General features: G+C 43.8%; 1 protein-coding gene across 7 annotated transcripts; it reads left to right on the top strand.

Annotated features, from left to right (window-relative positions):
* Positions 1–27,899, top strand: LOC106643406 (uncharacterized). 7 transcript variants are annotated; one of them, XM_089597143.1, is made up of 15 exons: positions 10,076–10,693; positions 17,106–17,116; positions 17,209–17,359; positions 17,487–17,679; positions 18,160–18,255; positions 20,110–20,347; positions 20,525–20,770; positions 20,834–20,928; positions 21,054–21,792; positions 21,835–22,656; positions 23,076–23,344; positions 24,205–24,235; positions 24,317–24,659; positions 24,887–26,053; positions 26,138–26,309. In XM_089597143.1, exons 1-15 carry the CDS (start codon positions 10,557–10,559, stop codon positions 26,307–26,309), a joined length of 4,710 nt encoding a protein of 1,569 aa, XP_089453269.1. In that variant the 5' UTR covers positions 10,076–10,556. The 7 variants fall into 7 exon arrangements, with proteins under 7 accessions (XP_014214014.2, XP_023246137.2, XP_089453269.1 ...); XM_014358528.3 differs by lacking the exons at positions 10,076–10,693; positions 17,106–17,116 and adding exons at positions 1–577; positions 4,485–4,533 and having other exon boundaries at positions 18,154–18,255; positions 20,501–20,928; positions 21,054–22,656; positions 24,136–24,235; positions 26,138–27,899; XM_023390369.2 differs by lacking the exon at positions 17,106–17,116 and adding an exon at positions 6,161–6,453 and having other exon boundaries at positions 10,433–10,695; positions 18,154–18,255; positions 20,501–20,928; ... (1 more) ...; positions 24,136–24,235; positions 26,138–27,899.

Below are 27,899 nucleotides of genomic sequence, written 5' to 3'. Positions count from 1 at the left end.
AGGCCGAGAAAATAGCCGGCCGACCTAGATAGCCATACCAACCACCGCCGCAGAATCGGAAGCTGCACTCCGCGCGTATATTATACGACACGGCTGCCGCTGCGCCCGACCGAGCGCGAGAATACACCGGCGCTGGATGCCGCGTCCCGCTAAATTTAACGCGGGGACAAAAGAGCCGACGATCCCTCTGGAATTTGGAGTTCGAGGGAGGGAGGGAGGAGTACTGAGAGTGCCAAGAGGAGCGCGTGTACATGAGATGATATAGGCCCGAGGAGATGCGCGGAAGTGGCTACGGAAGGCGACGTCCTCCCGGGAAGAGTGGCGATGAGGATTGAGCCCCGAAGGAGCTTGGCATGATCACCGCGAGCACACCCTCGTCGAACTTTGGTGCAAGTTGCCGGAATCCTTTTTGATTAGACTGCGACGACCTGGTGCGCGCGATACATATATATATAGGTACGCCTGGCCACCGTGTGTGCAAGTATACAACTCCTCTTGTCGCGTGTGGCTCGCGAGAGAGGGAGGGAATACTGCCGTACACGCGCGAGGATACCCTGCCGGACGAGCCAACATGAATGTGAGTACCATATATTTTTACCATTGGGTGTGTGTGCATGAAGCGGGGGTGAGCGCTCGGATCGTGTTGCGTGTCAATTCGGGGTTGGCTTTTTTTTTTCCTTTTTCATACAAGCGTCAGGATTATTTGGATTTTTTTTTGTCGTTGTTGTCGTGGTATCCTTGTTTACCCAGACACAGTGCGATGCACCAATCCACTGCACGAGTATATTTTTGTTTCGATCGATCGAAACGAAAGGTTACTTTTTTGCCATTTTTTTTCTGACATCCAGTACGCAAGCAATGTTAACAAGATAGTCGTTAGCTATAACAATGACAGTTTTACCGCGATGTAAAATACGAAAGGTATAGGAGGCGTTTGGACGAAAAATAAAAGCAAAAGCTAGAGCTGAATCACCGCGCGCACATCGATATCCCTTGCCAGCTCGGCTTGCTCATTAATTTCGTTTTGTCATCCCCTTAATTCTCCCCTCAAGAGTATTTTAACAACAACAGACACGCACACGCCAGCTTTCGCGCTCAAAGTGCAGCACATCTCACCCTTTCGCCCATATGCTCTATGTGTAAAGTGCAACTTGGGAATTTCGCGTCGCATCTCTCGAAATAGGAGGCAGGCCGCGACAGCGGTGAAGCTTTTCTCCCCCCTCCCTCTTGATTTTTCATTCGACGAGTGGCCCGAATGAGCTTGCGGCGCTCATTACATGCACGCTTCTCTTCTCCTCTTTACTTTTTTTTTCTCTTTTAAAGAAAAAACATTGCGCCCCAGACTATTTTCAGAAGCTTTTTTTCTCTCTCTCTTCTCTCGTGCTCCGTTTTTTTTTTTTCGGCGTGTGTGTACACGAGAACATCGTCCAACTCATACTTGGGTTTGTGTGCACGTGCAGTGTTTTTTTTTTGTTTTTTTTTTTTCATTGTTGTAACGCAATAATCGAGTTTTTCGAAACTGACAGGCTTCTTTTTTGTTAAAAATGTCAACTTTTTCTGCCCGTTAAGAATTCAAGTGCTCGTGGTTTTTTTTTCAACGTTGATTTATTTCTGGGAAAAGGGTAATTTTAGAATTTCTACTATAACAATTTTCTTTTCTAAGGTTAATTCTATGTACATCAACTCACAATATTATCTATATACCACGCAAAGTATCTGTTCGATCAGTGAATTATACGTACATCAATTCAAGCCTTACAGTGTAACATTTAACTTTGTACGATTTTTCCATCAATAATACATTTACACCTGGTACAAGGTATATTTGTTTTTATTACGTCAAATGCTTTATTTACATTTCACGATTTCGAACGAGGCCATTGAATACCTATGAATTTCCAATTTACATTTGTACAAGTGTAATACAAAGAAAATAATGTGAAATTTATCCAAAATATCACAATGACAATGTCACGTTGAAATGGCACGAAAAATCGACATCGAATCAATACCACGAGGGTTGTTTTTTTTTATGGTAGAGGTTTGCAGACAGTCGATAAATCAAGGTATCAAGGCCATTCTTTTTTATTGGCCATCACGTTTTTCATCCGATTTTGGCTTCCACATGGTCAGTACGTGGCAACGTTCTAGAGCATAGGATCATCAGGAGCGAGCACTCCATTTCTGTCGTCTCCACTTGGCCATTCAATCGCAAAATTTACACTTCTGTACCTTATATATACATTCATAAATTTTCTGATTCACATCAGAGTGCTTTTCCAATTTCCCTCTTTCAGGGCTTGTTTTCCTACGTAGTAAGATGATACTCCTAGTAATGGATTGAAAGTAGATCGGGTTAATAATTGCCCTTCGATTCATACGTAACGAAAACCACACGCAAGTCGTTCAGCAAGTATGTTATAAAGTAAACGTAGAGAATCGGAGATAAATTGATGAGATGATGAGCAATCACTCGGTGTTTCTGTATCAACTTAATACATGTATTTTCGAAATCAATAACAACCTACGTACCTACCAATGCGCGTTGACAATATTTGCAAAGTCAAGGCATGGACGAGTTGATTGACGCGTCCTCGATTTGTATGGGTGAAACTACGTACACGTAGACGTTTCGAAAGAAATGGCGTTGTGATTCTTCTCCCGCGACACTTGTCAGTATACGGAAATGTACACATATATATATAAAATCGATACATCATAATTTTTATATTATTCTTCACTGCACGTAGCGCAGAGGGTCATAATCGATCACTAGCTACGATTTTTTCAGCTAAAAGGAAAGTATCGAGTAAACAAGTGGGACAATGTATATATATATATATATATATATTTGTACAACAATTCAGGAAGTAACCAAAAGTAAACGTAAAGTTGTATTCGAAGGGATTATTGATTTGAGTTATGTATGTTAGACCCGGAGGATACTTACGCTGCCTCCATAAGAGGGTTTGATACCTTTGGGAGTTAGAGTAACAAATTTCACCACCTACAAAAATTTATTGCTTTTTACGAAACGTAAAAGACATCGACATGATTTTCATTAGAATTCGATGGTTTGCATTTGATTATTGACGTGCAAAAATTGATAACAAAAGACCAGTCTATATTTCAAGCTGCATCTCCAAATGTGTCAATTTATGCAAAATATTAAACGCACGTCAATCTCATTAAGCTGTAAAGTAATAATTACCTATAAATCACAGTATTCGACGTGTACAAACGTTTTTTTTTCCATAAAAGCCCATAAAATGTCGATAACAAGACCCACACGATCCCTCAACAACCCCGTATACATGAATACAATACTCCCCCTGATCGAATAGCAATTTTTCCCCGCTTGATTTTCCATTGCCCCTCTCACCAAAAAGCTAACAAGTTTCTAACGCACCGTAACATCAACGGATCCATAGGGCACCAGTACCGGCCCATGACTCACAAAAACAACATCCTTCTTCCATCCCGATCGTTCCACCCGAGTGTGTGTGTCTCTTTTATTCCGGCCCATGCGAGATAATAAATATACACTTCCCTTGCCTGGCGTGGCAACTGGAATCGGGAAAGCGACCCCACACTGCCTCCTCCTCCAAAGAACGGAGCAACTCAGCGGGAGACACTTTCCGGCAGGAGATGTGGGCAAAGAAAAATATACTTTGCAGGAGGGATATACGCACAAAGTACTGACGCTGTACTCGTAAATAAAGGGGCACTTGGTGCGGATGGCTGCAAGGTGCACGAGGTTTGTTGATTGTTGCTCAATTTTTGCTCTATGGAGGGGGGGGGGAAAGGGAACTCGCATTTCAACCAAAATGATGTAAAAACTAAAAATCCCCTCCAAATGGACACTCGGTCGTCTTGGATCAATACTCTGTTCCTCCGCGATGTATGTGGTATATATAGTATCGCGCGATAAAACTCATCAGTCCGACTCTCCCGGCAGTGCCATCGCATTTCCATACTTGGCATACCGATCCGTCCGACTATATATTCGCCACACGCATACGTACGATATTTCCTCGTCCCCTCGATTTTCCTCCTCCAAAAATAATATCCACGGAACGCGCGTGGCATGTTTGCCATTTTCCTATCCTCGTCTTTGTCGTCGTGATGTGTTTCGCGGATAAACGCACGTTTTCAAGGGCCACGAGTGCGAAAGGGGCGAATAATAGCTTTTGGGCTTTGTCCGCGAGATGTGTACACATGGGCGTATATATATATACACGATTTGTTTTAGCTTCCTTTTATCGGAGCTCGCGAGCTTTGGCCATGAGAGTGCTGGGTTTTCACCGAGTCTCTCATCGATCGGCCGGGCCGCGTGCTGTAAGTGCTCGTTTAGGGTTTATTTTTAATCACAAAAAAGATGTACGAGGAGGTGTCAAAGCGATGCGTGCAATTGAATACAAGCTCACTTTTAACGAAAAAAAAAAAAAAAAACAACTTATTTACAGGTACACGTTTGATTGCAGGTGCTCGCGGCAGTTGAGGTCATCCGCGCGGGGAACGCAGAACGAAACGGTAAGCTATGTTACACGTGTATAATTATATGGATAAAAGCGTCTCTGACACTCTGTAGTATCGTGCACAAGGGTCCCCCTACATTTTAACAGCTTCGCTATTGTAATTGTATGATTTTTATCAATTAATTTGCCAAGAAGACGCTTTGCTGTAGCCGAGGTGCATCAGTGAAATCGGTCGGCTCGCCGATGCGCATTGGAGTGTAATAGCGCGGGCCATTGTTCTGCGCGGGTATACACATCTAATCGCTCACTGTAAGCCAATGAGTATATTGATGTATACTTGTAACAGATGTGCGCAGGAAAAAAAAAAAAAAAAAAAGTGACAGCGGAAGGAACGGCTCGGTTGATGCGCTGAAAATCCTGTCTCGCGGCCGATCGGTTATTCGTACTGATTTTGAATTGTTGCACAAGCTACGGGCTCGTTCTCCGTGACGGAAGAGATTTTTTTTCTTTTCTTTCTGTTTGTTTTTCGTGAGAAGGAGGGGAGCACTCGACTGGGAGTCTCCACGGGCGTCGAGCGAACCGATGGAGCCGAGAGATTGGGGGTATCGGTCGTGTATGTTTTTGAACGAGAGATGGATGGATAGACGTGTACGGCTGAATGTCAAGTGGTGCTGGAGCTTCAAGTGTACATAATATTATCACCGACGCGATGTGGAGCTAAGGCCAAGGCTTCTGGGAGCTATTATGTTTTCAATACAACGACGGAGAGGAGGTTAATCGTAAATTAAAATCTTAGACGATTATTCAGAGGAGAAGATAAAAACGATTAAACACAAAAGGAAGCAATCATAGTCTGCGTTCGTGGAAAATTTAAATGGAGAGTAATGGAAGCACGGTCGCGAGTATAAACCATATATGTATAAAGTTGGGGTATAGTTACATTGTGTGCCCAAAAGGGAGCAAAACGGAGAGAGATGGAGTAAATGAGAAACTCTTTTGGCTCCGCGATTGCAATGTATTGTAAGAGACACGAAAAGAGAGAATAAGGTTGTATCTGATCTCTGTTCCCGTTTCAATTACTTTTGAGTTTTTACGGCGTTCGCAAGATGTGCCATCGGTTTTAGATGGACGAGTCGGTTGTTGTATAGATTCAGAGATAAAGAAAATTTGAAAAACGACACCCCATATACATATAAGCTCGAACGAACCCAAAAGCAGTAACCCCTTGACGAGCAAGAGGAAAATCTGGCGTTGAAAAATCGGTAGGCGCGAGAGAGATGTATAAAATCAAGCCGAAGAAAGAGCTATCTGTGTGCATTGGTGTATAGCGCGGAACAAAATAAAAGCAAGTATGAGAGAAAGAAGACGAGGGAGGGAGCCATGTGGATGCATCGGGGGGGAGGAAGGGAGGCTGCGGGTGTGTTTATTAATAGAGATTAAGCTCCGGCGGGAGAGAGCCGTACGGTATATACAGCTCGAGCGTCGTGTCGGGTCGTGTGCATGAGGCATCCCCAGTACACAACTAGCCATCGGGCCAAAATTGCACGTCTCCCGCGCACGTCCACACATATAACATACAAACCGGCTCCGTCATCCGCTTGGTCCGGCTTTAACGATTCGGTGTGTCGAAGTAGCGTGACATCTCATGCCGATGCAATAACAAAGTGTGCTGTATCTTTTTTTGTTTTTTTTTCCATCTCACGTAGAAGGAAATTCGCAAGAGAGTGTCAAAAACATTGTCGCGGGCGAGCTTGCAAGCTCGCTGATCATAATCAAGTGTGCGTGTGTGTGTCCCGTACCCGTGCAGTGTTCAAACATGTGACTCTGGTTGCATCCGCTTGCAAATACTCGTAACATATACGCACACATCTGTACACGTAGTGTTTTTGTGACGCGTGCCTGTGTGTCCGTGCATACATGTACACAGGAGGAGCTTTTTGATTCGCTCCACATTATAGTCATACGGAGCTTGCGCGTATGTATGTATACACATTGGGTGTATACATGTTATACAATATGTATAATAATATATGCGAAGGAGATCGAGTTACGCGCGGCTGGTTGTTTGGAGGCTTTTTAGGCGTGGCGAAACGTCGCTGGCATTTTGAAAGATGTCGCGGGAGGCAAGGGCGTGGAGCGGATACAAATCATCCCACTGCTCGTTGTTTGTTCAATTAGTTTGAAAGAAAAAAAAAAAAAACAAAAAAAAAATCAACTGCAATTTGGTGGAGGTGGTACGTCCTGTTTCGCGAATCGGATATTTGTTTTTCCGCCACGGAAATAGAACAGCGATATTAAATACTCAAGGGTGGGAGAGAGCTTCGAGCTGTGCGTGCTCTACACTCAATTTCAGCGCGATCGAAACGAATTTTTCTTTTTTAATTTCAGTGGTATAGGCTAACAAAGGCAACTTACTTGATTCGTAAAATACGTGGGGTGAAAAAAAAAAAAAAAAAAATGTAAAATTACCAGATCGTCGCAACGTAGAGAGCTGCACTGACGGCCGTCATCGCGCCTAATAGAGCTCTATTGCTCTTCCCCTTGGGGTAATTCTCCGTGAAGCGCGGCTACTGTACTTACACGTATACGTGCATGTGGGAGGTAGCGAGTACAGTATAAATTTGACCCTTTCACGTGGGAGTGTGGGGCCAGATGGCCTCCAAACGAAGCGACCGATCCTTCGATTATTAAATTTTAAATTAACGCGAGTCAAAAAATGTTTGTATAAACGTGCATCTCGTCAATTTGTTGTTAAAATAATCTCATGGGAGAAAAATACAAGTATACACACAATACGCGGGGTATATATACATGGTAAGGGATTAATTTACGAGGAGAATCAAGCGAGTTAGCCGTATGCTCGGTGATGGTTATTATACGAGCGTCTCTCTATACGTATAACACGCCTTCCCTCTCTTGCGCTCTTTTCATCCGAATCATTCCATCACTTGACTTCCCCTCCGAATGTACGTACGTACGTGTTTGTGGCTGTTTCGTATATAGCGTTACTGCTACGCCACACACGTAGGTATGTGTTGATACAGACATGAGTGAAAAATTTTATGTGTAAGTGTACTAGCTGCTGATGTTGCTCATGTATCGTTGAAACGGCCGAGCAAAAATCGCGAAAATTTTTTTTTACTTGTCAAGGGCGAAACAATAGCTATTATTTAAAAAAAAATTTTTTTTTTCTCATAGATCTGTATGAAATACGTATCGTCATAGGGGTCATTTCCAACTGGTTGTTTAACTATTTTAACAATCAATTATTCTGTCTTAATAAAAAAAAAAAAAAGAAGCTTAGCTCGATTCTACACGACGAAGGTGTGAATTTCAACCCCTATGGTCCCCCCCGCCATTAATCGTGGTTGCACTTTCCTCATATTCATCCATCACACATCTCCGTGGGAGATCCAAAGTTGCAAGCTGAGCCTTTCTTCACCACGACAATGGCCTCTCCGTGTGCAAAGAATAATCGGAGTAAAGATGAGCACGGCTCGCCATTAAACTATACATGGCCCCTTTTTTCGTTTGCAACTATTGGAGTTGGAGCCATAGAAGATGACGAGGAGACCCTTTGGAACTATCGCCGTATCATTTATATACCCCGGCAGCATGCACGTCATCGCGTAACACATAAGTACGAATACTCTCTGTATAGCTGATTCACTCCTCGTGTCCTGCTATACATATATACGCGCATACGCGCAAGTGCGCCAAATCTCTCGGTCTCCATCAGTGGACCCGTTGCGTAATCCCGGAGATTACTACACCGATGCAACCACACGTCACTATACGGTTATGCACGCGAGTGTCGTCTATTTTCTCAGCCCCGACAATAAATGCTTCCTCTTCTTTTCTTTTTTCTTTACCCTTACATTCTTTTTCGGCTCAAAGGCGCCTCCTCTCGAGAGAGATGCTTCTTCTAGAGGTTTTTTTTTTTTTTTTTTTTTTTTCCCAAGTGCCGCGCATGTACGATAATATACGAACAAAAGAAACCGTGTCGAGCAAAGGGACAAGGGGGGGGGGCGCACTTGTATATAACCCGGCGCCAAACTCGTTGTGGCTGTTTATTATTATTTTTACCCGTGTGTGTTGCGTTGCATATGTAGTACATGTATAGAGGGACATCGATGGGTCAGAGCTTTTTTTGACCTTGAGCTTTGGAGCTTTCCCTTTTGCCAACACGGCACGAGTGCCCTCACAACAGCGCGTTAAACACCACTAACGACACCGATAACGATTTTGCACGGTAGGTCTTTTTTAATCTTAGACATGTAGCCATAATATAGCCATTGTAATTTCCACGAATAAAACAGGGCGCGTCGAGCCAACGGTGCAAGAGAAGAAGAAGAAGAAAAGGGAGAGGAATGCGCCACGATTGTGCGTGTATGATATACATATGTATGTAGATACTTGCGCACATATGCGCGTCGAGAGAATATAATATATGTTCGAGGCCGGGAGGGAGCGAACGGGATGGTAAAGGAGGGCTTGGCAACGTCGTGCTGATATGTACGGTGGCTTTTGTTACACGGAGACCGAGTATCCGTATGGGAGATGATGCGTTTCTGGAGCGCGGGTGCCATTGTGTGCCTTTGTTCCCTCCCTCGTTGAGATTTTTCATTTGTTCCCCTGCACCTATACACGATTCGGACGATCGGAAGAGAGATTAAGACGATGGAATATCCAACGAGGGGAGCTCGGGGGATAGACGCGCGCGGAGACTTTGATGCATAGATCTTCAGGGAAAACGGGACGACTCACGCGTTCTTCGACAATCTCAGTTCCCAGAGACGAGCGGTACCTAGATGCTTCGTCCCGGATGTCGTGGTGAGCTTTTATTTCCTATATACCCATGGTAAAATGGAGAAACAGTCGGTACATGAAGTGAGATCAATCCATCACTTGAGAACTTGCTACGGAGAATCGCTCGGAGTTCCTTGGAGGGTGCAGACTCGCGAGTTTATCACTTCCTCTCGAGTTTAAGACCCCTCTCACATCCTGGATTTTTGTTTCTTTAACCCGTGTGCCCCGTGCTCGCTCAATTAAACATTTGTCGAAGCAGAAAAAAAAAGGCAATTAATTCTCCTCCCCGTTCTCGCGATATCGGTAACAATCGCTCTACACATTTAAACAAAAAAAAATATAAGTAAGCCGTCTATACCAAAGAGAGAAAGTGTAGAGCAAAGAAAAAAAAAGAATCCAAGCCGGAAGATTCATCGTCGACGTCTTTGTCGACTCGGGCTCTGCACGTGTGAAATAACTATGATGTATCTATCTCAGCTGTCGAAAGCACACGCGTTACTTACGTCTGCCATCGATGAAATAAAGAAAATAAAAGTGCATGTGTGTGTTGTACACAATGACAACGAGGTTGTAAAGACAAAGTGGGCGAGCATCGCCTCGCGATTCATTGTTCATTCCACGCGTCGATTGTCAGTCTAATGAAGAAACAAAAAAAAAGTATAGAAAAGGATTGGAAATGCCGATTGTCGCTGCGTTGCGCAAGTTTTTGGATATATTTATACATATGCATTAATCCGGAGTAGGTAGGCTGTTACAAGACGATTGCGAGGGATCACTTTATGTATATCGTGGCAACGAGGTGTGTGAGTGTGGGGTGTGTATCATTTAATTGTGAGTCATTGTTTAGGTTTGGCTAATATCTTTTCCTTTTCCTTCTTGCCCCCACCCCCTGAGGAATAATGAAAATATAGCGTAACCGGATGTGTCAGGGACATAAGTTATCTCTCCAAGGTTTTGTAAAAAATGCCACCACTAATGCTTGCATCCGCGAGTTTAAATGCCGTATGATATCAAAAAAATGTTCGCCACGCCTCCAAACAACCAAAAAGGACAGCCAAACATCAAAGCGTATAGCTCATCTCTTTTGTACAAAGTGCAACAGAGGCCCGCATACGTCTCTGGAAAAAAAAAACACCGATCCGTAGATAGTACAGCTCAAAACATATACATAAGTACAATTAAAAAAAAAAAAAATAAAGTCAAGCGGTCTCGGTGAGGTGTAAGAGGAGTGTTCTCTCGTTGGCCCAAAAATCGTGGATCTGCCGAGTCATGATGCTAATGCTACTATTGTGCGTCATCATGAAGATCGCGGAGGAGCTGACGGTGGACCGAGCCGCCGATACGAGACCGATGCCCTGCTGCGGCCAGGGGAGGCTCAGGATGCGCCGGAAACGCCGGCACAAGAAGCGTAAGCATCGTCTTCTGAAAAACAAATTTTTACCATCAATTTAGGTATATACCATTGGTATAGGGTATAGCATATTATTAATTGACAATGGCATGAAACAGTGTTGTCGTTGCACAGATGTAGATTCGTCCCTTAAAGTGTGTCACGGAGAGCCGCGGCCTATACATCTAAGAGCTATACATCTCGCGTCTCGGACGAAACGAAACACTATACGCGTAATCAGACCGACTGGCCGAGCGGACACGAAAAAAAAAAACATACGCGATACGCAACAATGATAATAATAATTGTGGCTGCTTTGTTTCGGTGTAATTTACATAATGATGGCTGTGGGTGAACGTGCCGTGATTTGTGATCGATCGCGCGCGTCCTGTCGGCAGTAATCATCCGTGCCCTCCCAGTTTAATCATCGGGTATACATGTGTTTGTTTATAGTCATTTTTATAAAAGTTCAATGATTACTCTTTGGAGGAAATAAGCTCGTGTATTAAAACTACATTTTTTTTTATAACGCAAATCAATTGTTCATGGAAGAAAATCATTGCTGTACCGGATGTGTGTCAAAACCGCGTTGTTTCTAACGAAATATGAAAAATATGAAATATGAAAAATATGATGCCTTCACACGGGATGTCTATAGGAAAAAAAAAAAAAAAATGAAGTCGACACATTGTTAATATCACTGCAAGCTTCTGAGAATTCATATTGAACATCGCCTGTTTATCATAAATGTCGCGATGCGGATTCTTCCTCACAGGAACATGATGTTTCAAAAGTAAAACCTATACGGGTGTATGTTGGACCGTCGCTTCGACTCCTCTCGCGGATGACAATGCCTCCCAACGATTATATTTAGAGCGTGGGTCGCTTCGGCGTAATTATACCCACGAAAGCACCGGCCATCTCTGCACCGTACACACAGGTATATACATAATACCTTGCACAACGCGAGAACGCGTTTATATGCGACCCACACGCGCACGTATATGATTATATATGATACACCCAAGGCGCGGCTGTATCGCTGCATCTCTGTTATTATATATCCTCCCTCTGGAATGGCTCTCGCTCGGGCGCATTGTGTACACCAAGCGATGATAATTTCAAGTGATTTTGCTGGCTGCAACTTTTTTTTTGTTTTTTTTTGTTTTTTTAGAGGCGCGGAACCTGTCGTCCCGCGTAGGGTTTAATTTTTTTTTCTCTCAAAGGTGTAATGAGAGTTGGCGCGCTGTCGTCGCACCGGGAAGTATGTCTAGTTTGTCCGGAGGTGCGCTGCACTTTCGCTTCGATTATTTGCCCGGTCGAGGAAAAAAAAAAAAAATGCAGTCGCTCTCCATTGATTGGGGGGCCGTGGAGTGTCTTTTTTTTAAAATCTTTTTTCTTAAATGCTGGATTTAATGGCTCTCCCGCGAGAAATTTAGAAAGCGAGATTGTGCACGTGGACCACAGCCGAGATAAACCTATTACGGAGCCGCTCGCCGTTTCCTCGTGCACATTTCCACCCGAGAGGAACCAAATTGGCAAATAATAATTAATACGGAATACAGTTCGTAGCTTCGCGCGTTGATCAAACGAACATAATCATTCGGCCGTGCGAATTTCGTTTGCATATCTACGGGCAAATAATTGTATCCTTTTTTTTTTTTTTTAATTCTCTCTCTCTCTCCTCGGTGTAGCCGTTTACGAGCGTCGAACCGAACATATTCCGGCTTTCACGAGAAAAATAATCACGTTACAAGGCAGGTTTACTCATAGAAAGCACACAACACGAAAATTAAAACGCTACCTGAAAAAACGTGTATTAAAATTACGCAGACGCAGCGTCACGCGATCGCCGCGATGTAGTATGCCTCGCACGCGCTCGCGATCGACGTGGCCGTGCGATGCATCGTTGGAAAAAACAAGCTCATCAGAGTCTTTATCTCGCACAGTATATGTAAAAAAGTGCGCTCTCAAAAACATCTTTCCCTCTCACTCGTACAAAATACTCGTTTACAGGCAGCATATAGGGTACACGCGTGCGTTTCCCGAGCAGTGCACTCCTCCGCCCTTAAATCCCCGCACAGAGTATTTAGTGTATTATACTTATACCGCCGAGAGGAAATTCCCATGCGGCGCGCGAGTACACAAGTATACTGCTTGCATACTTACTTGCGTATTCCAGACGCTCGTGGCTCTTTGCAGGCACGCGCGCTTCGGTCTTGTTTTATTTTTTTCCCATGCAGGTCTGCGTTTACGAACGAAAATCGGAAGGGGGAGAAAAAAAACGGCGTGGTGGTTATCCAAAGGCTTCGGGTAGAGGGAAGGGACGGGAAACACAATCGAGGAGAGTTTACTTTGATCGAGTCTTTTCTTTTTTCAATTAATTTTAATTTCGTTGTTGGACATAACGTTGATTTTACCGATCTCATGAGAAACAGTAGGTGGGAAATTGTTGTCGGTTGCCGATAGCGATGGATAGCTCGAGAATGTAATACGTTGATTTTGTAGTTAGGCGAATCGATTTGCAGATACACGAAACCGTATACTTATATACTGGTAGTAAAAAGACTGGGTGTTGTACATGATATACACGCTGCTGGGAAATATAATCAGATCGGTGACATAATCTTGGCAATAAAAATAATATTGAAAACCAATATGCTCATTCAACCGCGATACATATGTTGTGATGTACGTGTGTTCGAGAACGACGGGTATTATAATATATACTGCCGTTTCAAGTATATCGAGTTTACGAAGTGTGGGGAATGTATAATAAATGCCTGCACGAGCTCAATATCGGATGTACAACTACTAGTACATTTGATTCTTCATGTCGTTACGTGGTTCTCGTAAATTATTATAAAATAATTACGTTTATTTGGAAATGTTTTTTTTTTTTTTTTCGAAAACGATTTTCAACGAAATCCAATTTTTGTTAGTTGTGACATGAGCGATAAAAGAAATAACAATTCGGGTTGTAAGCAATCGCAATACTTATGCCTGGGAGTTTATCAGATTTGAATTTCCCAACCAATTGAAGCTCGTTAAAAGGAATGTTATCAACAGTTCAAGGAAACAGTGTCAAATATTGACCAATTAATTGGAGATAAGAGCTCGCCAAGTCGTAAAGTTTTAAAGCGCGAGCTTACATTTTTATCCAAAAGAAAAAAAAAAAAACTTGAAAGACAGGAATTTGTGTGATCGATCGCCGAACGAATCGTCAAAATTTGGCACGCAAATATGGAAATGTCTGTCAAATCACGAGGGTGTGTCTCATAAAAAAAAAACACATTCATGTAGTTGCGAAAAAGTTGCAAAATAGTCGATTAAAAAAAAACGAAGGAGATAAAAGAAGCACCTGGACACCGAAAAGAGCCGTGTCGTAGTTTACACATAGCTTTTTACCCAGCGGGCAAGTCCACGTATCCAGCTCTCTCCTCCTACTACTCCACTGGTAGGTGTATATCTCTCGATATCCCCTCGCCACCCCGGGCCCCGGAGGTATATACTCGCAGAGACCAAAGAGAGCGGCTCGGCCCGTGGAGCAGCCAGTGACGGCGCGACAACCGGGCACTCAACAACAACAACTCCCATTCGTCTCGTCTGCTCTTAGCTGACACAGTTTAGCAGACGCTCACTTCCCTCGAGTTTAGTGTGTGCGCGTGTGCATGTATATATACCTTTGTTGTGCTTGCGTGTGTGGATATATACATACATATATAATCACAGAGAGCTACAGAAAGAGAGGAAAATCGTGTAACCCTCCGTTCCGGTGGGCTCTTTTTGCTCGATTTTTCACATTACTTCGTCGAGGCACGAAAAATCGATGTCAAAGATGGGCTGAACGCGTTCGCTGATGACAAGATGATGTGATCATACAAATGTGTTTCTCCTGCTTTTGTGCTACACATCAAAAGATTAAAGAAAAAAAAAGAGAGACAACACAGTGCGAGATAGTTACAACCAAATAAGCTACCTTTGTCAAATCGTGTACTTACACGTGTAAACGAGAGGCGCGTATATACGGGCACTATTAAATTTGTCATCGCAAAAAGCGTATACACGTCTCCGAATGTCTTGATAAAAAATATGAGCTGACGTAGAGCACAAATTTATCCATCGTGTAACTTGCTCGGGGCGATCGAGGATGACGGCAACATCGGTGCAGTTGTTGGCTGGCTGCATTCCACGCCGCGTAGACGATCGATCGACCAACGAGGACAACCACTATAGTGAGCCCGATCGTTTTCACCGCTGCTGCTCCGTTTAAGGTTAGCTTTTGACGCTTCTCTTCCTCTCCCTCTCTTGCGAACTATCAATCTGCTGAAAGAGAGAGGAGAGAAAAAAATAATGCTAACGGTGGAAAGGAATAAAATAGTACTCATACACGCACCCGTTAAACTCGTCTTTTACTTATAAAACACACTTTGGAAAGCTGTCGTTCAACTGCTCGAAAGAAGTTCCATAGTCAACGTGTAAGTAAGTATTTAATGCGACAAATTGGGAAGTCCGGAATGCGAACGTCCTCCCGTCGCGCTTTAACCGTATAGGAAATCGAAAGTCGTCCGCTGATCTTAGCTCTCGCTGCACGTCGCGAGCGAGGAAACCAGTTCTACCAAGTTGCCGCAATAAAATAAAATCTCTCTGTAAGGCTGCGAGCTTTTTTTTTTTTTTCCTTTGATTTTCATCGACGAGGGGGCGCGAGAGGTGAGAGACTGATGCAGGAGAGGTGGCGCCAAGGAAAAGTGAAAAAAGAACAAGTAGTTAAAGCTGCCCCGACAGTTGAATGCGAGTGCGCGCACGGCCGTTCGAATTGTGAAAGCTGCGCGCTCTTTCAAAGCACACTCACACGCACAGCTCATGATATACGTATAGCCCTTTTAGCGGTACACTCGCTTGTTTGTTTGTTTCTTTTTTTTTTCAGCCGAGATGATGATGAAAACAAAGATGTACCGCTGCGCGCGGAGGTTACGTGTGCGTTTTATCAATTGGTCTGACGTAACGGAAGAGTATATAAAGGGAATTAGCGAGCGATACAAAAAAAGGCAGAGAATATAAGAGCTGAGAGTAGTAGACGATGCACCGCGACAATGCATGGCTTTGTTGCCCCCCCCCTTTCCATATCCAACCCGTTGGTTATGTTGTGGGTGGTTTTATTCTTTTTTCTCTTTCCCGTTGCTGATGCATTTTTTCACCCACGGAACATATATCACGACACTTAGACCCACGCGTTCTCTTTCCTTTATAGTTGTGTTTGCGACGATTTTATCTCCGTGACTCGCTGATGGTTCGCTTCTTTTACTCGGAAAAGCGCGCAAAAGGAGGGGGGGGGCTCTTTCGACTGGAAAAATTGCGGGATCACGGAGCTTTACGTAAGCGCGCGCGAGATGAAGCGATGGTCTCTTTACTCTGTACCATATGCATTTATTTTTGTATTTTTGAAGCTGGAGCTTTTTTTGTACCGTTCGTTAGCTTTTCTTTTCGTACGTTTGTTCATGAGCAAGGCCTTGGAAAACTCAAAAAATTTAAATAATAGAGCGTATTTATTGGCAACAAATTATTTTTAAATTTGCTCGATTAAAATCGTTAAATTTTTTGCCCAAAGACCTATTTATATATTATGTAACGGGTTTGAACGATAAATGGCTTTCGCTGCGTTTATTCAAACGCAGCTGTCAACGACGAGTTTGGATAATCAACAGATTGAAAGGAAACGAAAGTAAAATTAATCACACGCCCGCAGCGTCGATTGAAAAACTCACGAGTGCCGTTTGATAAGAAAAACATTTTTTGTTTGTTTTTTTTTTCAGTTCAGTTTAGTTTAGTTCCATAGGGACATAAATACCACGGAATGACATGGGACACTGTAACAGAAAAAAAAAGAAACAAAATTTATAGCGAATGAGTAGAGAGGCAGAAACGATTAGCTCATGTGTCATGTATAAAATATACGTACACACAATGGCTTTAGAGGGAAAAAAAAAAAAAAAAAAAAAAAAAAAGAAAACAGTGGCAGAAAGCCGAGGATGACGTCATACGTACAACAGACGCCCACGTGCTCTGTTGGACTTGCGGTATAATTTTTTTTTATTCGAATACATTTTGCGCTTGAAATCCCAAATAAGTACACGCAACGAAATAAGAAGAAGAAAAAACTGTTGGCGTAGGATACACACAACAACACGATACGACAGACAGTGGCATCCATAATTTTTTTTTTCCCCCGTTCATCGCTAGCCATTTACCTGATGGTACGAAAAACATATGTCTAGCCGTATAGACGTAACTATTAAGACGACGAAAAAGTAAAATTTTGTTCATGGCCTTAGCTCTTGGTATACAACGATATGTTACAGAATGTGTCAGAGTCGCATTAAAATCACATCAAGTCTTCGTAACGCGTCTATAACCGATGCGTTTAAAAGTGACCGTTGTAGTTACACCTACATAAATATATTCTCACTTTTAACGTTCAAGAAATGAAATGTCGCTAATGTATATAATTTGAAATTGTTAAAAAAACAACAGGGGCCTGCGGTAAGACGACCTCGATGATGGAGGACCCACAGACCCCGGGCTCGGACTGCAACTCGAATCCGGCGAACGAGCCCCAGGACAACCTCATTGGCTCGGAATTCATTCAAGACAACACCGAGTACCAATGGTTCATCGATTACAGGTAACGCATACACACATACCTACATGTCCGTCTTGTAAAAGCACATGCACAACTAATTGCTCTTGGTAGACTTTCACTGATAATGAATAAATAAATAATCGTCCGACAAAAACCTCATACGTTGCAGAGATGGGGGGTTACACGTGCACCCGAGCGTACTGTCTTCGCTGTCGGCTTCCTACACGAAGGACGATCTCGGGTACTACGACGATCTGGCGCGCAATCTCGACGCGAACGTTGCCGAGGTCGACATGGAGAGCTTCAGGACAGCCGACATACACACGTTGCTCATGTGCACGGATCCCACCCAGCATTCGGAGGTGAGGGTGTTTTTTTTTTTTTTTTTTTTTTTTTTTGCTGTGCCCATTTTGGTCATTATTTTTCATCCGTGTTAATATCATCTCCATTCGTTTCGCCGTTCTACGAGCTATACTTTATGTATAATTATATAAGTATACCTATGTGTGCATACATCACCATCGGCACCACCATGTACATATACATAACATGTACCTTCATTTCCTTTCATCATATATGCATATAAATATATGTGTGGTTGTCACCCTCATCGGTTAATTTGTACGAAACTTTTAAAATGCCGGGTTACACAAATCTATTGAGTGATGAGTAAAAAATGTGACGATGATAGTTTTCCTCGCTGTATCCGAATCCCAACTAGGTGTGCCTAAAAAGCGTTTATTTGTAATTTCAAGTACCCACCGTCTCGTGAATGTTCAATGATTACAAAACACATGCGTTATATATCTGTATGCTTTTCTTTCTCCCTGTGGCAGTTTGAGTTTGATTATCCACGGGAAAGGTACGCCAGTATATCTGGCTCGGTGATGGAGAAGCTCGACATCAGTTCCTCCATTAGTCCTCGGGTCAGTAGTCAGGTACGACGATACCAAAAATTATACACGTTCTGCTGTGGCTGCCGCTGCTGCTATTTTGTCGCTGTTGTTGTTTATGACAAATGTGTCCAGATTTTGTTTTCCTTTTGCACGCTTTTGTATACGTATTGTTTATCACACTCTTTGGTTTTCCGAATCGAGCTTTTTCTTTTCACGGCAGCAGTTATATTACCAACAATAACACGTTAAAAAGCAGTGCGCGCACCGTTTGGTCTCCCTATCATCGATAGGAGTTTGGCATTCTTTTTCTTTTTTTTTTTTTTTTTTTTTCCAGAGTTCCCCAATCGATTGCTTTTTGGAAAACAATATCAACACCAGCCTGCATGTGGTTTTACTTTACACTCTAACAGGCTTTTGATGTGCTCTTTTTTCACACGTAACATAATTTTAGTGCAGTCGAGGGTGTATCATGTTTTTTACACCCTGTCGATCAAATCGACTATTATTCTTTTAAACAAACAAGACAGTTGTGAAGTGTAAGATGAACTCACTAGAAAATCCTAATTCTAAAATGCATAAAGCGCATGGCTGAACTTGGCACGGATGTATAAATATGTTGTACCTATACGCACTATTACACGCATTGTGCGTGAAATTAAAATACACGAGAAATGTCGCTGTGTTGAATTTTTTTTTAATAATGCACATCCAATAAATTTCATCATACGAATTTTACGACGTTTGCTTCTTTCGGGGGTATCTTATGTATAGACTTTTTCGATCGCTCTTCATTTAAAATAAATAATTAATTGTCCGGTAAGACAAAGGAGACAATTCAGCTCCATACGGAAGAGATCATTACAGATTTACCAAGCAAAAAAAAATCAAATCTCATTTTTAACTACAAAGGATTTATTATAGGCTTTGAAAAATAGCACGTTATTATCTTGGGTCAGTAAACTAAAATGCTGATGTTTAAGAACGTAAAATAAAAAGTTTATTACATAGTCTAAACGCAGATAATACTGTTGTTTAAAGTCCAGTCGGCCGATTTTTAATCAAGTAAAATTTATTTAATATGGCAGAGGTTTTACGTGAATAGTTTTCACTGTCCTCTTTTTCCCAAGTAGGAAATCGTGTCTAAAGTGCAATTTTGAAAAGTACAATTATTGAATTTTCAATGATACGTCGTCCCTTTTCGGATACTAAACGTTTTTCAAAAAATGTAAATCCAATATTCTGAAAAAGATATACTTTATTACTGCTTGGAACGCAGTAAATAAAAAATATATTTTCCCGCAACAGTTATGAGATATAGTAAGTAAGAACCATTTCTAAAAAAAGATGAAAAAAAAAAAAAAAACGTAATGATGAACTTTATTTCTTTAAAGTTTTATAAATCTGTTAAAATTTGTGTTCCGTAGTTTAATGTACATGAAAATGAAAAAAAAACTTTCTTTTAGCAAGTTATGACCTATACACTTTCATATACATTTGGTGTCAAATAAACTGTATGATAGTCATACCGATTTCTATGTTCATTAACGGCACAAAGTACTTTAACGCTTCCAGGTAACAGTAACTCCACACTCACACACAGTATATCGTAATACATTCTAGTGCAGCTCAAATATATCGCCTAATCTTATCCCACTCGTCCCTACCTATACCTTAACATTCCACCGAAAACGGCATGGCTAAATAACAAGAGATGGAAGAAAAAAAGTTTGTGTAACAAAGAAACGTCCTAATAGTGTGCGGTCACGTGCCACAGTTGAAAAAAAAAAAAAAATTGTTTACGCTCAAAAAAAAAGATTGGAAAAACAGATACGGCGCGATTGCCTTTAAATGGCCATTTAATGGTTTCATGAATTTCTCGAAAAACGAAAAACGCAGGGGGAGGACTCGGCCTGCTCGACGACGGACACGATATCCATCTGCAAGTCGTCATTGCTGTTCTCGCCAGTGAAGGAGATGCCGGTACTACCACCCGGAGGGAGCTACAGCGTGGATTCTCTCGATTGCGAGGACATGCTCATCACCTGCCAGACCAACAACAAGAACAACTACACCATCGCGTTCGAGGGCAGCATCGCCATGTACTCGGACGGATCGCAGGATTTCGATAATCAAGGTGAGACGAGATTATATACTTTTGCAGCAGCACCCCATTTCTTTTACTTTGGAGAAAAAAAAAAAAAAAAATTGTAAATCCGTTAACTATAACGACTGAAATCGTATACTAAAACAGCCGAAACTCTTTTAACGACGCGATGCTCAAACACAGAAGGCATTGGTCCGCTGTTCGCAGATAACAAGCAAAGCAGTAAGGCCCACGTTGGTGACAATCACCATCAAAACGCCTCCTACTGCGACAACAAAAAGGCCCTCAACAACTACAAGAACATGACCCTCGATTTGTCGATGGCTCGCTCGGACTCGAAGATCTACACGACTTGGAGCAACCTAAAGCACTCGTCGATCGGCAAAACGATCTCGCGCCATCCTTCCGGAAACAACAACACAACGCCAAATTTTCTCCAGAGCAACATCAGCTGCACCGCGGGTCTCAGCGTCACCGGAGCTCCGATTTGTGTGGACGACGTTGGAGCATCTTTAGATTTTCTCAATAATAAGTCCAGATGCCAGAGCCTACCAGATCTTAGCAAAGCTCGTGAACTCGAGCACGTCGAGATGGTGCCACTCAATTTTTCCGTAAGTTTTTTCTCGGTTGCGAGATTTTTATTTTTCTCGTCATTGTATCGGATATTTGTCACCTGAATATCTGATGACGACTGTTAAAAGTTACACATAAAAATGATTGGATCTCTACTGTCCAGGTCGACTCGGGTGAGATATCCAGCAGCCGTAGCGGTCGGATGCAGAGTTCAAGCGGCTCGATGAACGAGGAGAGCTCCGACAGCGTCGGCAACACCTTGTCCTCCAACAACAAGAAGCTCCAGAACATGAGCCTCGTCCGGCTGTTTATGAAGCAAAAGAGCATGAGCACCGAGGGCATGAGCCTTACCCTCGACCAGACGGACTCTGGAAGCGAGACGGGCTGGCCTGCCAGCAGCCACAACAGCGACAGTGCCACCAACGCCACTCAGATATCCAGGCAACAGCAGCAGAGCATCGGTCCAGTAACGGATAACGATTTGGCGATCAAGTGGCTCAAACCCGAGAACTATGGTGTCGACTCGAGGAAGAAGAGGTTCAACAAGGGAAGCAGCAATTGCTCGACCTCGATGGAGGACCTGCTGTCGGCGAGTGCGACGAGATCGGCGTCTACGTCACCTGCCGAGCCAAGGAATACGCAGGTCGACCGCAACACCACGACCAACGCGAGCATACAGGTAGGGACCGAGGTAGAGGACAATAGCGTGCAAACGTCGCTGATCTATCCAGCGCCCGGCGAGCGGATAATAGCCGGCCGGTACCCGGTGCGCGAGACCCTCGTCAATGAGAAACCGGTGTACGTGGTCTACCCAAACTACGCGCTGCCGGATCTTTCGTTCCTCAACTCGTCGTACGAGAATGTGGCACTCAAGCCCCACAACATCAGCAGTCAAAGTAGCAGTAGCACCAGCACCGGCAAGGGTCAGCACGTTAGACCGGCAGCTCCGCTCGGAGGCCGGCCATACTCTTGCGGCGACATCGACGCCCTTAGGCAGCGCGGATTCTCGCACGTCAAGGACTGGGAGTCGCTGACCTTCCTCCTGCCAGCCGAGTACCGCAGAGTCGTCTTGCACGACCTTCCCGAGGTGCCAGAGCACGTGAAGCTGCTCGACGAGGAGATGGTGCGCAAACCCCTCTTCTGTCTGTCACCGCCGGTGAAGCATAGGCACCGGCACAGGTACCAGCAACACCGCGACGTCGTCATTAATCATCACCATCATCAGAACACCGCAACGGTCGTCTCCTCGAGCAGCAGCACTGCAACCCAGCCGTCCTCCGGCTACCGGGGATCTTCTACCATTCTGACCGACTCTTCGTCGAACCAGCAGAACTCGAGCAATCCCCTCTACCTCTACCGCTATGACAGCGTTTCCTCCGAGGCGTCGCTACTCGGCCAGGAGAAACTGGCATCCCGGCATTCCGGTGGTCGAGCTGCTCCAGTGCTCCCCAAGCGCTCGATCTCCCTACCCCAGACCAATGAGTCAGCCAACGCTGCTTCGGCTCCCCCGCGTCCGCCCTTACCGCGCAGCATTTTGCGCAAAAATAGAGCCGCTGCCGCTGCCGCTGCTGGCAAACGATGCAGCATGTTCGAGATGGGCCAGCTGAACGAGGAGAGCGGAAGGACCAGTAGGGCCGGCCAGGAGAGCAAAAGGATGTCGCTGCAGGAGCCCTACTACATGAACAACGACATGCAGGTGCTGAGGCACGCGGCTGTCGTTGACTCGGAGAAGGACATTGACGAAGCCGAGGAGAGACTGAGATTTGGTGAGTATTCCGCCTATGTAATATGTCATATCGATTATTACCTAGGAGCCTGTGCTATTTTCGGACTTGAAGGCGTATATTGTTTCATCCGATTTTAGAGAATGGGGCGAAGGTGGGAACTGACCTCTGCGAATGTATATTATGTACTCCTACGTATGAGCTCAGGATTAATTTTTTTTTCTTATTGAATGAGACATAATTAAATCGGTGTGTATGATTGACTCGCTAGCCTTGAGCGAGTGTGAAGATATTTGAATCTTTAATTTGTCGCGTACGTTTTACTTTCTATGCATATTTAAAGAATATTTTATTTTTGGTGTGTATCTCGAAACTAGTATGAGACACCTGTGAATTCATCATAAAACGCAAGAAATTCAAGTATTGGGGAAGGATATGATATGTTTCCTTAAACTTTTCAGAGAGGATGAGGGTTTTGGAAGACGAGGGTCTGGTGAGCAGTGGCGATGACATGAGACAGCTCGAGGAGTTCCTGAAACGCAGCGGATTCTCGTCGCACAGCAGCGATGCTGACAGTGATCAGGACGCGGACCTGAAGCTGAGATCTTGCGTTAGGAGGTTCCTTGCCCTCAGGGTGAATAAGGACATATCGAAAATCATCGAAGGGACTGATTTGCAGAAAAAGACCGTTAGTTTTGCTGTCAACGGCAGTCATCTGGACACTACAAAGGTACTTTTGTGTTACATATTTTTTTTTTTTTTTTTTTTTTTTTTTTCATATTGGGGGCCCTATCCTTTGAGCGTGTTAGAACTAATGGAGCTTTTTGATTAATTGAGAAGGGTTTATGTCATCGTTCCCTTGCGTGTACCACGTGCCTGTGAATACCCAAGACAGAAGTTAGTATTCACACGCACTACGCGCAACATGAACCCTTTTCAACTAATCAAAAGGATTCTTTAGCTCTATTTAGATTGGTGGTCAAACGCGTTCAACACACACCCCAGACAATTACGACAGCCTACTGTCCTAGTCTTCGGAGTCACCCACTCACCATCTATGTATTGCCGCACCCTCACTTCCTGATACCATACCCATCATACCATAGGTACAGTGAGAGTTTCTTCGGTAAGACTTGTAACCGTGCAGTCACACGTCTTGACAACTAAGTTGGCCCCTTCTGCGCCAATAGTGCATCAGCTCACTCGTCATTGTGTATAGTCTTTTCCCGGAGTAGACTTCAAATCAGGTGTCCCCAGACTCATTATCTCAGGTGTCCACTCCTCGCCGGTCAAGCCGGCGCTCTCTGCCAGAGCGTGGGATCTAGGCTAAACAGCACCCCCGACGGAGTCCCATGTTTCAGGGACCGATCCTCGCTAGTGAGCTCGGTATTTCCAGCCCGAAGCCCGGCATAGAATCTCATAATCCCTACCTGAAGCCCTAACACTGTTTCGTATTCACCATGCAGATCCAAAGATCTGTAGGGCAAGAAAAAAACTTGGCTCATCTCACGTTTTTTGCAGCAAAACATCGGTATGGACGAAAGTAAGGAGCATCTGAACGTGAGCGAGTACGTTGATTTAAATCTGGAGCTACGGAACCTAGATCTGGAGGAAAAGAAAAGTGGGTAGAAAAATATGACCATCTCATGGTATTGGAACAAAGTTGTCGAAACAGTATTCTAACTGTCCCGTTTTTCCCCAGAACTCATATGGCCGGTGAGCAAATCAGTGGACGCACTGATGAACTTCTGGAACAGCGAGCCGGTGCGCAGCCGGCAGGGCTACAACGACAAGAGCGAGTGCTCCCAGCTCTGCTTGGGCCAACTCTGCCCGGCCCTTTACACCATCATGTCCGACGGACTCAAGCCACACCTCGGCTCGACCTTCGGACCCATTGCCAACAGCGTCTGGCAAGTGGTCGAGGCGTCCTCCCAACAGGGACCACTTACGAAGACACTAAACGACCTAGTCCAGAAGATCAACGGCGAGGACTTTATCACCGAGGGCATGCTCAAGTTCCATGCCTTCGTCTTTGGATTGCTCAAGTGAGTTTTGCTCAGTTTTTTCTATTCACTTTGTACTTTCAATGCGTGTTTGGATCGAATCGCCCAAGTTGGTGAAATAAGTCATTGAGAGACGCCGACTAGAGGTTGTAAAATGGCTCACTATTGTTTAAAGAGAGCGATGCATGCTAGTTCCTATCGATCCAAAAACGATTGCCCAACAATAACGGAACAAATCCGTTTTCATCCGTCCAACTGTTTATCATTAGTTTGCGTGCACTCGACGCTTGGTTCGCGTATCTGTGCACGCGCGAGTCCATCCTGCGCAAGCACTACAACAACAGCAGTCTACTCGTGGGTGCTTTGAGCTGTCCCAACAGCCGGAATCTCGTCGAGGATTTCCTCAACATCCTCCAGCCTCTGGCCTTTTGCCCATTCCAGCTGGACCTGCTCTACCAGTATAGGCAGCTGCACAACAGCTTCGGCCAGGCCAACGCCATCAGCCACCATCAACCTCATCACCTCGAGTCAGCACCCATAACGACGACACCGACCAAGAGCAACAAGGCCCAGACTAGGCCAATGTCCTGCGGTGGGTTGCTTTACTGTGACGCGAGATCGCAGGATCAGGACGAGGAGGTTAAGAGAAGATGGAGCCAAGTGCCGCTTGGCGCTGCAGCCGCGGCCAAGTTCCACGTATTTGAGAGGCTCGAGGATTCAGACGATTACACTGATTCCCTCGAACATTCGCCATTGAACCGAGCTAGTCCCAGGAGAAACCCTCCCACCAAGCTGCAACAGCAGCAGCCATCCAAATTGGCAGATGAAAAGTCGCGACGAGACAAGGCGAACGACGACGCGTCAGTCGCAGTGGTGTCTCCTGGTGAGAACAAGTTCCGCAAGCTCCAGGAAAAGTGGGAGCACTTTGGCCGCGACGACGTTAACACGACCGCCATCAGTCCCACCAATACAACCACCACGACCATTCCCAGCCCGAAGGATCCTCACGCTCCCGCGTCCCCATCTACACCCACGCGTTCCGCCAAGTCCAAAATCCCGCGTCTCCTCCTCACATCGCCCACCAAGACGCCCTCCAATCTCCCCGTTCCCGTCAAGTCCGCCAAGTCCCCTTCGGGCATCCCATCCCTGAAAAAACCCGGAGTCCCCAAGATGTCCCCAGCCGCGAAAAAGGCACCGGAACCGAGGAACAACAGCAAAGACTCCCCAAGGCGAACGAGCAGACTGGACCAGGAGAACACGGGCACGCCTAGGCCACACCTAACCAGGCCCAGCTCGCTGCCGTACAAAACGTATGGCTCGAGCGCCAAGGAGAAGAGCACCGTGTCGCCGCACAGGCGAGCCGCGTCCACCTCCCTCCCGAGGCCCCACTCCATTGCCGGACCGCCCAGGAACCTACCCCTAAAGCAAGCTCCAAAGTAAGATTTTACTCATTCCTCCTTTCTTTTTTTGTGTTATTTTTTCCAAGGACTGTTGGTTAATCCGATTTGTTTCCGAAACAGGAGCGTGAGAACGCTGACGAGCAAACCGCAATCGGTGGACGGCCACCTGTCGTTCAACGAAGGTGACAAGCTCAAGGTGATCCTCGAGGTGGACGGCAAGTGGTTGCTGTGCGCGCGGGGCGAGCGCAAGGGTTTGGTGCCGCGCAGTTGCGTCAAGCCGTGCCCGACTTAGCAGCCCAATGGCGCCACTATGGTGTAGCTACTCTAGTCCACTCTGATGCCGGATCGTCGTCGGCGACTTGTTGTACATAATATACTTATATATCTTATACTTATGATGGAAATTGCGAGGATCGCGCGGGCGGGTGCGATTTACGATGAGCTCCTCTGATGATGTTGTATATGGTATCGAGGAGCCCTCCGATCGCTCGTCTATACTGTATTTTAATCGAAAGAGGGGACGGAACTGAGAGCGCGCCCGTGACAAACTATACAATAATACTATTATTGCACTTGAAATGTTGTTATTATTATTATTATTATTATTATAATATTATACATAAAATATTATGTAGACGATGATTAGAAAAACAAACAAGATTTAGTGATTGGATGATTATGACGTGTTGATCATATGAAATTAAATGATGATGATGCTTCGTTTATACGTATATTGACGAAAATATATACATAATTTTGTGAGTGAGAGCAAGGGAACAACACGACGTATATATGCATACATGTTTTTTATTATGGTTATAGCTGAACTGATGATTTTTCGACGGTAGATTATTATTACTACTACAAATATTATTATTATTATTATTATTATGATTATTGCCGATCGAGAGTAATATATGATAAATTATCGTATTATTATCATAAAGATTATTATAATTAATATTGTATCGATCGAGAATCAAAATGGGCACATATATGTAAGCGAGGGAATGATAAAAGGAGTATAGCCGCTAGTCAAGAAAAAAAATAAAATAAAATAAACAAAACCCTTATTTGAAGAGAGAATAATAAAAACCAGAATGTATTTAATTGATTCCGAGCATGCAATTATTTATATAACCGTAATGTACATAATATACAGCAAGAGTCATACACGTAACTTGGGAGATGAGAGTAAAAATGAACGATATAGAGATGAACGATTAGTAAGAATAATATAGAAGATAAAACAAGAAAACACGAGTAATAACTTATATAATAAATATATATTATATACTATGTATAAATGTAACTGTGATGATAGCTTTTAGACGAATAAGTTTTCCGACAGAAGTCTTGGAAAGAAGAATATTATTCTACGTAATCTCTGAACATACTTATCGTTTAAAAAAAGAAAAAAAAAATCTCGTACTCTTTTCTCAATTTTTCGTTGTACATACGTAGTAAGTACATAATGTTGCGTATTTTCAATGGAGTATTTTATTTCCCAGTAACCGTCTCGAGAACTTGACATTAGACGTACGCGATTATGGTCGTTTTTTTGTTATTGCTTTTTAATGTTAATTATTATTATTTGGCACATATCAGCAATTCAAAAGCTGTGCTGTAATTTTTTTCTCAATTATTGTCGGGTATTATTTTTATTTCCATCGTAATACTGTAATCTTAATAATATAAAAAGAAAACCAAAAAAAAAAAAGAAGAAAAATAAAATTCATAATGAAAAAAATAGCTTCGGCGCCATTGTAACACCTAAAATCAGTACAGGCGTCCTGTGTTTTTTACTCGCTTTGTGTATTCCTCGGCATGTGACGAAAGTAGGGAGTATTATTAAACTAATAAAATTTATCTCAAGCATTAA

The sequence above is a fragment of the Copidosoma floridanum genome, unplaced genomic scaffold (genome assembly GCF_036245765.1).
Source record: "Copidosoma floridanum isolate Cflo_tuat_1 unplaced genomic scaffold, Cflo_Japanese_pri ptg000030l, whole genome shotgun sequence".
NCBI lineage: Eukaryota > Metazoa > Arthropoda > Insecta > Hymenoptera > Encyrtidae > Copidosoma > Copidosoma floridanum.
The sequence above is the reverse complement of the archived record's forward strand: the minus strand, read 5'-3'. Positions and strand labels throughout refer to the sequence as shown.

Excerpts from the sequence above, each read along its gene's own strand:
- LOC106643406 (XM_023390369.2), top strand. The coding sequence starts at position 10,557 with ATGATGCTAATGCTACTATTGTGCGTCATCATGAAGATCGCGGAGGAG. Across the intron at positions 20,929-21,053 it reads TGGTGCCACTCAATTTTTCC|GTCGACTCGGGTGAGATATC; the intron begins GTAAGTTTTTTC and ends TCTACTGTCCAG. Across the intron at positions 23,345-24,135 it reads GTCATCTGGACACTACAAAG|CAAAACATCGGTATGGACGA; the intron begins GTACTTTTGTGT and ends CGTTTTTTGCAG.